Genomic DNA, 11,491 nt, shown 5'->3' with positions numbered 1-11,491 from the left:
TAACTACCTTATATTCCTCTTAGTTAGTCAGTCAGCCACAAAAACTAAAAGATCCATAGACTTTTTTTTTATTTCATTCCATGTGGCGTTTCGTTTCGTTCCGTTCGGTTCGATTCATTCAAAACGTTTGTTTGGTTTGTTTGTTTTGTTCGCACGCATGGAAAATCATTGAAGCCTGGCAATGGGCGAATGTGTTGCTATATAGATACTATATACTATATATCTGTATGGAGGTTACACCCTCAATTTATGTCTATCTCTTTCTGGCTTGCTGTGTGTATGTGTGTTTGAGGGGCTTTTCCATTTGGCGCCCAACTCATTTCAATTTAGTTGAGGCAAAGCGGCCGCCGCAAACGCTTTGAACTTGTTTTACCCCTCTCGGACAGACCAAAAAAATCGCCAAAACCAAAAAATAAAAAAAAAAACATCAAAAATCCCAAAGCCCAAACCCAAAACTCAAGCCTTTTGGTACCGTTCCTATTGATCTCGTCGCTCGATTCGCGTACGCCCCCCGCAAAAAAAAAAAAGGAAAAAAAAAACTAAAAAAAATATTGTGCGCGTTTTGATTTTTTGGCGCGTTTTTCATTTGGATTTTTGTTCCCTGGCTCCTAACCCCAGTCCTGTCTTTCTCTGTGTGTTTCTTAGCCAGGTCTGAACCTTACCTTACCCTAGGCTACAAACAAAAACAAAAAATGAAAAAAACTATGTATTGATAAATTGCTAGCCGACGATTTCCGTCGTGACCCGCGCGTTATGCAAAATGCTCAAATGTAAATAAATATTAAAATAATACACAAAAATCATTAAGCCTGACAAAAGGCGAAGTGGAAGAAGTAGGATAGTAAAAGGGGGCGGCAGGCGCCGAAAAGGGGGCTGCCACACTGCCTTCCTTTTGTATATGCCCTGGACGGACATACAAAAGGCCTGCCTGCATTTTGCCATTGCCTTTGCTTTTCTTTCCATATATATATTTTTTTTTGTGTTGTTTGTTATTGTGAAAAATGAAGTGAATCTGTCTGTTTCTGTAAAGTGAATCTGAGCATTGCCTTATAATAATAAGGAATAATAATAATAATAATAATAACAATAATGTAAACCGACAAATTTTCGGAGTGGCCAGGCTCTGACTCTTTTTTTTTTTTGTGCCTTCAAGATTTTTCCATCTTTTTTCGGTTTTTTTTTTGGTTTTTTTTTGTTTTGTATTTCTTTTATTTATGAAAACAATAAACGCAACACAAACTACGCATTAAGCCCCTCAGTTCGAAACGCTGTGAAGTGAAGTGAACTAACAAAAACTCAGTACCCAAATATCGAATACGAACGAATCCGCAGAAAAAAAAAAAAACAAAGTTTGCTGTGTCCGTATCGCCGACGGTTTCCTGGCACGCATATAATTTGCATGTGGATATCTGTTTGCTGCCCGCATTGATCTTTATGACTCGTCGAGGAACTGCAAAACTCAAAAACAACCAAAAACCAACCAACGATCCAACAGCTACAACAACAACAACCTTTAAGATGGCTTATGTAATTTGGAAAATATTCATAAAGCAATATGCTCGCCTCCGTTACAATACGCAGCCGCCTTTAAGGCCGACATTGATCTGGCATTCGTATGCAGCCATTCAGACGGTAGGTCTGTCTCTCTGGAAATGGGGGTCAATCCATATCCATAGAGTTTTACTTACACATACACATACATCTCTTTGTATTCGTATGTATGTACTACTACTTGTTAGTCCTTACTGCTGCGCGCGCCCTTTTATTGATTTAAATTGAGCCATTTATTTCGGTTATGGCCATTGGCAAAGTAATTGTAGTTTGAATACTGCAAACTGCAAATGTAAGAAACCCACAAAAAAACAAAAATAAATAAAACCCTTGGAGCCGTGAGATCATATTTAAGACCAATACTGATTTGCAAGTCAATAAATGAACAGCAACCAATGGGGGATTATTGCATTTTTGAGGGCGTGAAAGTTGCAGTCAGCGATGAAAACTTTTTTGGAAAAACCTTTCATAATAACAATATAAAACCTTGAATATTAAAGAAGGGGCAACAATAAGACAGTCTATCTCTACAACATTTTAGCCCAGTAGTGTAAGGAAAAGTTCAACTAAAATTTCCCACCAACAGTTCTAATGAATAATTAAATCGTAAAAATATTAGACATTTCAAGCCAAATTAGTGAGTAATGAAGATATCAACTTAGGTGGTCTAAACCAGTCTTCTTATTACATAGTTGCATTTTATGGATCTTACTTAATGAGTTAAAAGAGTTAAAAGCTTCTCTTCCTGCATTCAAGAATCAATGGCCAATGGCCATATTCATAAACAAAATCGTAAACTCCTTATAGTTTCTTCTACAAAACTTAAGTGCTTTTTGGCACCTGTTTAAATATCATTTACTTGCACAAAGCATTTCCAATTGAAATATTTGATAAACCATTGAGTTTGAAAAACATTAAAAATTTTGTAGCCGTTTCTCAATGCATTTTCTTACATAAATCATAAGACTTCATCAGAGTGTATAGCCTCTTTTTGGCATATTTCGACAAATCTTAATCTTAACTATTTACTTTTATTTGAATCTTTGAGTTTTGAAAAATAGAAAAACATAATTCATATTATACAATATGTTTAAAGACTTAGTTTCGTCCCATTGTATTTAGTTTAATGTGTTATAAAAGTTAAATATTTAACTGCTAATAAAGAGCTTTATTTCTATTACTTTACAACCACTAAATCACCTTTTTTTTGACTCTTAACGATGGAAGGCATCGATTTTGTATAACCATCGTTAAAAGACGTTAGAAAAAATCATATATCTTACTCTGATCATTGGAAGCATAATTCAATTTCGACTTCTAATCATTAAATGTAATTCTGATCTTTTGGTCTTTGACTATAATATTCTTTTCATCCATTCTAATCTTTGACATTTGTCTTTCTTAAAAAACAGTAATCATGTCTTTCTTGACTGGCTAACAAATATCAATTTGAACTTTCCTATTATTTGTAGGTGCCAAAAAGATCTATTTACCATTTTCTTTATAACAAGCAAGAATCAACTTATATATCAGAACCCTTTGAAATGAATAAGTCACTGACTTATTTGGCCCTGCCACCCATACATACATACATGTATTACATACATATGAACTCGATGTTTTCATATTTAAACGATATTTTCTTGGTGTCATTTTATCTGCTGCCATCAATCAATGTTCCCATGAAGTTGTTTCGTGTTTGGGGCATGGACGAGAGAGGGAGAGAGGGGATTGGGATTATGTATGTACAATGTCCTGTGTTGGCTGCCTGCTTTTGCTAACCATTTTTTGTTGTTGACATTCAACTGTGTTGACAGCACATTTCCCGCCCATTAACTAAATGCGATAATGCGGCACAAGAGTTCCCCCATCCCAAAAAAAAAAGCTGGTGGAAAAAGGAAATCGCCAAAGATTTGGTGGAAAGTTGAAAAGTTGTTCGCAATTGATATGATATGATTTGGTTGACCAAACGTTTTCAGTTTTGTCTATTTGAGATTGTGTATGTTTGTATCTTTCCTACCTGTTGGCAAAAAGCAAGTGCCAGTGCCAGTGCCAGTGCCAGTTGCAGTGTCTGAGTGTCTGAACCTGAGCTCCGGGACCACCAACTAGCTAAATGTACTGCTGTTGCTCCTGGCCGAGCTTTGCTCCATTGATAATAACAATCGGAAAAAGTAAGAGATGCAATAATTCAATGTAAAGTGTTAAAATGTCGATATTAATTGTAGAGTGGCAGCCAGCCAGTCAGCCAGGCAGTAGCCAGCCAGCCAGCCAGCCGGCCGGCATCGAGTCCAAATCGAGTCTTGGCTCTAGCATTTAAATAAATTGCGATTATGGCGCAAATGTGGCAGCCAGTGAACCGAACGCTCTCTTGATAGTCGCGACTGCAATGCGCTAATAATATTTATCAGTGGCTCATTTGTTGCAAACGGGGCAAGACAAGAGGAACAGCAGCAGCAACAGCAACAGCAGCAACAGGAGTAGTAGCTGGAGTATGGCCACAAATGGCCAATAAACCAAAAAAGCAAATAAAATTTTGTTGCAGTCAGGCTAATTGCGTTACTTGTTGGATGTTTTAGCGGTTGGGTGGTTAAGGTGGTTGGCGATCGGTGGCGGTGGCGGTGACGGTGGCTGTTCGACACTGCCTTGTGCATCCGCTCGTCAATTTTTCGGTTGCTGTTTTTATTTATTTTTCTTCACATTGTTCATTGGCAAGGCAAGGCAAGCAAGCAAACGAACCAACCAACTCAATCCTCTCTCCGTTGCCTCACTTCCCCCTCCTCATGATGCATATTTATTTATCGTAACTAAATTTTGCATTTTAACTAGAAATCATGCAAAAACGCCAAGACATGCAACATGTACATACAAAAGCCGCGACGACGAACGGCTTTCAATTCGAATTCGTAGCTGTTAAATGCAGTTGAAGCGCTCTGCTCCCATGCGATTTTTCCAGAGAAGGGGGAAAATCTGTTTAATATTTTCCCGCGCGCACACGCACGACGTGGGAATTTCATTTGACGATCATAATGATGATGATGATAATGACGACGGACCGACCATCCTTTCCTCCCATCTTCTCTCTCTCTCTCTCTCTCTCTCTTCTATTAACATCATCATTTCTTCATCTTCGTTTACATTGCCTTTGACTTTGATTTGGGGATACATCAAAATTTTTGCATGCCAAATTTTTATAGTGAATGAAAAACCACATTACACAGAGACAGAGTGATGTGATGTGGTGTATGGAAGAGAGTTAATAGAAATTTAAATCACATACAAAATGTGTGCCTTATGCTACACATGACGATGTTAACTTAGTCGTGCCATCCCATCGACTATTAACTTAAAACTTTTGGCATCTAACACCTTAAAATTGAAGCCATTTGAAAATCCATACATTTATCGTCTAATCCCGTCGACTTTTTTATGATCGCCTTCAATTTGAATGCGAAAATTCAATAAGATTCAGAAAGTGGTGTGGTTGATGGCCCCATAAACTGAAAACATTACAAAATTTCAAATGAATAGTTTCACTTTTACATGTAATAATAATGTTCCCCAAACAAATTTTCATCTGAATCGTTTGGACAAATAATTAACTAGATAATGGAAATTTAATTGAAATTTCTACATATGATAATTTGAGGTTTCAATTACCTTATTTCCTGTACTTAAAAACTGTCTTCAAATTTCCATTTACACAATCTACTCTTTATGTGATGTCCCTGCATCAATTAAAAACAAAAACTACATAGAAAAGAGTTGATTAATTTTCTAATTTTCCAGAAATATGAAATTTATACAAATTTGGTACCCTAATTTGGTAAATTAAATTAAATTTTTGTTCTATATACGCCTTTAGTTTTAAACAGTTTTTATACCCTTGCAGAGGGTTTTATAAAATTGGTCAGATGTTTGTAACGCATAGAAGGAGACGTTTCCGACCCCATAAAGTATATATATTCTTGATCAGCATGAGAAGCTGAGTCGATATAGCCATGTCCGTCTGTCCGTCCGTCCCTTCGTCCGTAAGTCCGTCTGTGCAAATCAATTTCACGCCGCCATCTTAAGAGCTATCGGGATGAAACTTGATATTTGAGATATATATAGCCCAGAGCAGATAAAGTATGAAAATTGTCAGGATCGGACCACTATATCATATAGCTATAGAAGAGACACTTTGATAAAAAAGATAGTTTTGGATATAAAACATCAGATCCCGAAATTTCAATCAGATCGGATAAAAAGAAATGAAAATGATATTTGGAAGGTTTTGTCTGTACATTGATGAATTGATGATAGAGAAAAAGAGTTTGGGACATGTAAAAATATTATGGCCAAGGACTGCAAGGGTATATAAACTTCGGAACAGCCGAAGTTAGCTTCTTTGATATTTTTTTCTGATATCAAACCTTTTGTATCAATAAGTATATGATAAATTCAATAGAAAAAGTAATTTTCTTTAACAAATCAATGCCAATTTCAAGATAAACATAGGATTAAGGCATTCCATAATGGTGAGAGAAGCCAATTCTAAATCCAAGTCTAGATTAAACCCGTAGACTTCCACTTAGAGCTCCCCACATAGACCTGGTGGCGCCAATTTGTTTGGAATTTAGGATTTATTTATTAATTTTTTTTTATTGTTTATGGAAAAGTAAAAACTATGTTCAGATGCCATTTGGTTGTTGTGTTTTTTTCGTTTATCCAATGCAATTTAATGACGACTATAAATGAATTTCACTTGCGGCCTTCTGGCCTTCTCCTTGTTGTCCCTGTCTTGTCTTTTTCTTTTTTTTCTTTCTTTCGTTGACTTTGTTGTGTCCATTTCTCTTTCGATGGCCATGGTCCAGAGGTTAGACTCAAGTCCATTAACGACACGCATTCCCGCATTTTGGTAGCGTCAAGTTTATGTATTTTTCAGTTTTTCAATTTTCTTTTCATGCTGTCACTTAATTTGGGAGCAACCAACGACGATCCATCCATCCAACCATCCATCCATCTGTCCCATCTGTCCCATCTGTCCACCACCTACACATAGTCAAGTAAAGTGGCAAGTGACTTTTATAGTGGAGGGCGCAATTGCAATTTGCACCACCTACACAAGAGACGGACTAGCCCTGCTGCTGCTGCTGCTGCTTGAAGCGTTTTTCAATGTCCCCGAAATTGCCGAAATGACCGAAAACGGCGCCCCGTTGTAAATGTCTAGGCCAGGCAGGCTGGCAGGCAGGCAAGCAGACAACTTGGCTAACAAATTAGTTACTGACGCAATATATTTTCTGGTATATCTTTTTCCCCTATCAAAATCACACGCAATAAATTTAATTTGGTTTTTTTTTTTTCGGTCCCTCTACCTCTTCCTCTCTCAATCTCTATTTTTATATTTTGTGGGCAGTAGTGTGGCATGAGGCACAGGTGTTTGGCGCTGCCGCTGCTGGTGCTGGTGCTGCTGCTGCTGCTGAGGTTGTTCAATTAATAAAAGAAAACGCAGTCATAATGTTTTGATTAACACAAATGTGACAAGAGATGCATAAAAATTAATTTCCAATCTTGTTTTAGCTTTTTCTTTCCTTCTTTTGGTCGCCTTCTCTTTGATTTACTATCTCTAGCCAAAAACAAAAAGCGACTCTGAGGTCTGAAGTGATTTCAATTTGGGTCACGATGGCGTTAGTTGAAACTGTAGACGCGTGAGAAGAGAGCTAGCCAGCCAAAGCTTGGCCAATGCCTATGGCAATGGTGGTCAGTGGTCCAATGGTTCGGAATGGTTCGGTTTGATAGCCCCAAGGTTGCTATGCTGTGCTCTGTTGTCGGTGCAGTGAAGCGACCTTCCTTTAATGGCTTGTTCAAGCAGCAAGCACCAACTAGTGCAACATTTTCGATTTCCTTTTGACGCGCGGCCATAATTTGAACAGCGGGTTAACTTGACTCGACCCACTGCCCAAGACACAGCCGGCTATATACATACATATGTACATTTACGTGTATGTAGATGAAATGTGCTACGCATGACGCCCGCAGGCGGGCCAGACCCAAAACCAGATACCCCCAACCCCAGAATCCCCCCATCCGAAGCATCAGCATCCCAGACCAGGGCAATTAATTGATGAGCAGTGTCCGGCACTTGGTCATATGAGAGTTGGCATGACAGTAAATTGCATTTACCTCCTCTGGCCACTACTGGACGGCAGCACCCAAATCTTGCGGGAATGTGGCACAGAAAAAAAGACAAAAAAAAAATATATTGATGATATATTTATTGGTATTTATTGGACATCGAGTCGGCCGCACTTCAAAGTGCCTTCAGCTTTGAACAAATTGTGGAAATTTATTTTGAATTTTGCGCATGCGCATATGCCCTATGGCGACATCTGGCGGCCAATTGCTTGCATCGTCACTTAGTGAATTAGATCTGGCTAAAAGGACTAAAGGACTTGCAGAGCTAACTCTAGCCACATTTTCTTTGTTTTTTTTTTTTTTTTGTTTAGTATGATATACAATACAAGCCGGGTTAGTCGCATTTCATTGTCGTCGTCGTCGGCGTTCGTTGTCGTTGTCTTTGGCGGAATTTTTTTTCTGTTATTGTGGGTGTGGATGTAGAGAAGAAGAAGACGACGAAACGTAAGGAAAATGACTAAAAAGAAAACCGAAATAACTATTGGAATGGTATGGAAAATCAAATGAGAGGGAAATACAGAAAATCGCAATGCCAAAATGTCACATTGTATTTTCGGTAACATGCTCTATGGGCATTGTATAGAAGCATGTGTTTGTGTGTGTGTGTGTGTGTGTGTGTGTGTGTATGTGAGTCTTGGTATTTCTTATGTGTAATATGGTCAAATGTTTTGTTTAGGCCGCCAAAAAGGAGGCGTCCACCATCCACTTTCACTGAAAATTTGTGCGGAGCTCAAATTTTATTTATTTTTCTTTCTGCATTTTGTTTTAGTGTGTGTGTGTGTGTGTGTATGTGTGTGTGTAAAAGAAAGTGAATTCTACTGTGCTACACTTGACCTATGACAACGACAACCGAGGCAACATCAACCAGCAAAAGGCAACAACAAAACTAAACGAATGAACGAACAAAACTAACGTTTGACGTTTCATTTGATTGTCATGCCATACAATGCAGCAATGTTACCCCCTCCCTCCCCCCTCAACCCATTTTACCCATCCACACCATGTCTCTTTGGTCCTCTTGCCTTAGTTTCCGTTGTCTTTTGGATCAATGCTGTGTCCCCAATTGATTTTTGTTTAACTTTTAACATGCAACAACAAGGGGTAACCCCAACCCTGCCTGCCCTGGTCTCTCTATCCCTCTTCCTCTGTCCCACTCACTCTCTCTCTCTCTCTCTCTCTCTCTTTCTGCGCACACTGAACTTAAGTCATATAAAAAAATAAATAACTGTAAACTAAATCATAACGACCATAGACATATTTTTAAAATAACTAAACTGAAGAAAACCGCATTGCAAATAAATAAATTTTCTAAGCTAAAAAATTGTAGTCTTAGTCGGATGACTAACAGTATTCTTTTTTTTTAGAAGCATGGAGGTGGGAGATTAAAAAATTTAACTGCTTGGAAATGAATTTGAGGCTTTTGATTCGAATTTAGTTTTTTTTTTTTCAATGTACTGCCCGTAACCCTGGGCAACGAATAAATTTTTTATGCATCGCATTTGCTGCCTTGTGCGGAATTAAAGTTAAAGAACTTTGGCCCATTTGAAATGGTGGGGTAGGGAGAGGAGAAGTGGGTTTGGGAGGCGTTTGTTACGCCTACAACCAAGCCCTTACACAAAGTTGAACTTCACACGTGTCTACTGTCTTGCATTTCTTTTTCCAGGCGGACACAAACACGAACATTGAGACAGGAGCAGCAGCAGGCCAGACCATTGAAAGCTCGGAATTAGCGGAGGTTGGCCATTTAAGCGAGATCTTGGTGCTGAATGACACGCAAATCGATGTCGATGTTGATGTCGATGTTCATGGACATCAGCACCAGCACAGGGACGAAGACGGGGCCAAGGTGGAGCCAAAACTAGCGCCGGCAGCACTGGCCAACGACAACATGGACAGGGACATGGAAAAGGCCAAAAAGCCTGCGCCCCTAGCTCGCAATGATGAGGAGGATGAAGAGTATGAGGATAACTTGGAAGAGGCGGGTCGGCAGCAACAACTGGAAGATGAGGATGAGAGGGAGGAGTTGTCTGCAAATGCTAATTATGTGTGCTGTCAATACCCGGCAACAACAACAGCAACTGCAACAGGAACAGCAACAACAACTTTGAACCGCAGCAAGTCGCGAGTGCGCAACTATCTAAAGAAATGCAAGCAACGCTTAACGGGTCAGCAACAGCCAAAAACAACAGCAACTACTGCAACAACAACAACAACGACAACCACTACAACGACAATAACATTGATCAAGAATGAGGCAGTGAACAGGACAGCACCCACGACGACGACGACGACGTCGACGACGACCACAAAAGAGAAGGAAGACGATGACGACGAGGATGGTGGATATGCCATTGTAGTGGATGGAGAAGAGGAAGAGTCTGGTAGCGGAGATGATGCCTATACCGACTTCTTGCCCATTGACTTTGGTCTAAGTCCAGCATCAACACCAGCAACAACACCATCAGCAACGGCAGCAACAACACAAGCAACACCATTGCCAACACTGCAGGCGGTCGTCGAGCTGGAGCCACATCTTGCGGATGAGGATGAAACCAACTCCAACTGCAAATCCAACACAAACGCCAACGCCAAAGTAAGTTAACTTAAATTTTAAGTTAAAGTTCGCCTGCAAAATCCCACTAACTTTCTTAGCCCTTTTTATGGGGCGCCTTTAAACAGTCCACAACAACAACAGCAACAGCAATGCCTTTGGTTGAGTCAACTACGACTCCATGTCCTACACCTCATACAGCTAATCCCTCAACTTGCTTGAGTTACTGTTCGATACCCTCTGAGGTGGACACCATGCTGGCCCAACTGATTGACAGCCATCTGTCGCACATTTATCCCGTCTACTGGGCACGCACGCGTGCGATATTAATCCAACAGGCACGTGATCTGCTCGCATGCCGTTTCGAGGGCAGCCTTCCTAGCTTCGAGCAGCGATTTCTATGCAAATTTGCACAAATTGCCGCAACACTGCGCTCCACTCATCAAATTGGCGAGGTAAGTGGTATTTTTCATCTCCATCTCCACCAGAATACAGCATAGAATACAGCAATCCGTATCAAGAGAGAGGCACAGGGAGAGAGATAGAGATACGATACGATATATGTATCATTTAGTGGCGACTCCAATGTAAAGTAATCTTAGGTTGAGCAATTTAAGGAGTTGAAATCGCAATAAAGTATTTATTGTAAGTAGTTTGGCTAAGTTATTTTAAAGAATTGCCGGCTATTATTCTTACTGACTGGCGGCAGCAAAGGCACAAAGAACCCCACATTCTTCCCAACTCCATAACAATTTCAACGACAATGAAATGCAAGAGAAAAATACATAAGAATTTATCTACATACGAATAAACATACATACATAAAACATAAACAATGTGGAGTCATACAAAGCTTTTCTTTTAGCTACCAAATTTTAGAATGAAAAGATTTATATTTTATTACTTAAAAGTATTCAAACAGATTTCATAACCTTATAAAATTCAAAACGTTTAGCTTCAAATATTGAATATTATTTACATGGTATTTCAAATTCTAGACAAGGCAGTTTTTTGTAGTTAGTTTTAAATTGATAATACCAATTTATACCACACATGTATACCTGATATTTTGAAGATGTCTAGTTATGTATTGTCCATAACTTTATCTTTCTAAAATCCTTTAAAATCTTTCTAAAATGCAACAAAGTGAAATACAAAACAGATGCAGACAGGACATGACGCTATTGAGATTATCCAGTATATTTTTCTATATAT

The 11,491-nt window shown here is 39.0% G+C and overlaps 1 protein-coding gene across 1 annotated transcript in view; it reads left to right on the top strand.

Moving 5' to 3' along the window:
* The first annotated feature begins 1,493 nt into the window (after positions 1–1,493).
* Positions 1,494–11,491, top strand: part of LOC6639324 (triple functional domain protein) — a 56,001-nt gene continuing 46,003 nt past the window's right edge. The window contains exons 1-3 of the mRNA XM_023181762.2: positions 1,494–1,632; positions 9,389–10,318; positions 10,378–10,731. Of these exons, the coding sequence (XP_023037530.1) occupies positions 1,519–1,632; positions 9,389–10,318; positions 10,378–10,731 (1,398 nt within the window). The 5' untranslated portion in view covers positions 1,494–1,518. The remainder of the gene's footprint in view (positions 1,633–9,388; positions 10,319–10,377; positions 10,732–11,491) is intronic.

This window comes from Drosophila willistoni (genome assembly GCF_018902025.1).
Source record: "Drosophila willistoni isolate 14030-0811.24 chromosome XR unlocalized genomic scaffold, UCI_dwil_1.1 Seg144, whole genome shotgun sequence".
NCBI classification, from domain to species: Eukaryota; Metazoa; Arthropoda; class Insecta; order Diptera; family Drosophilidae; genus Drosophila; species Drosophila willistoni.
This window is presented reverse-complemented; position numbering and strand designations above follow the sequence as displayed.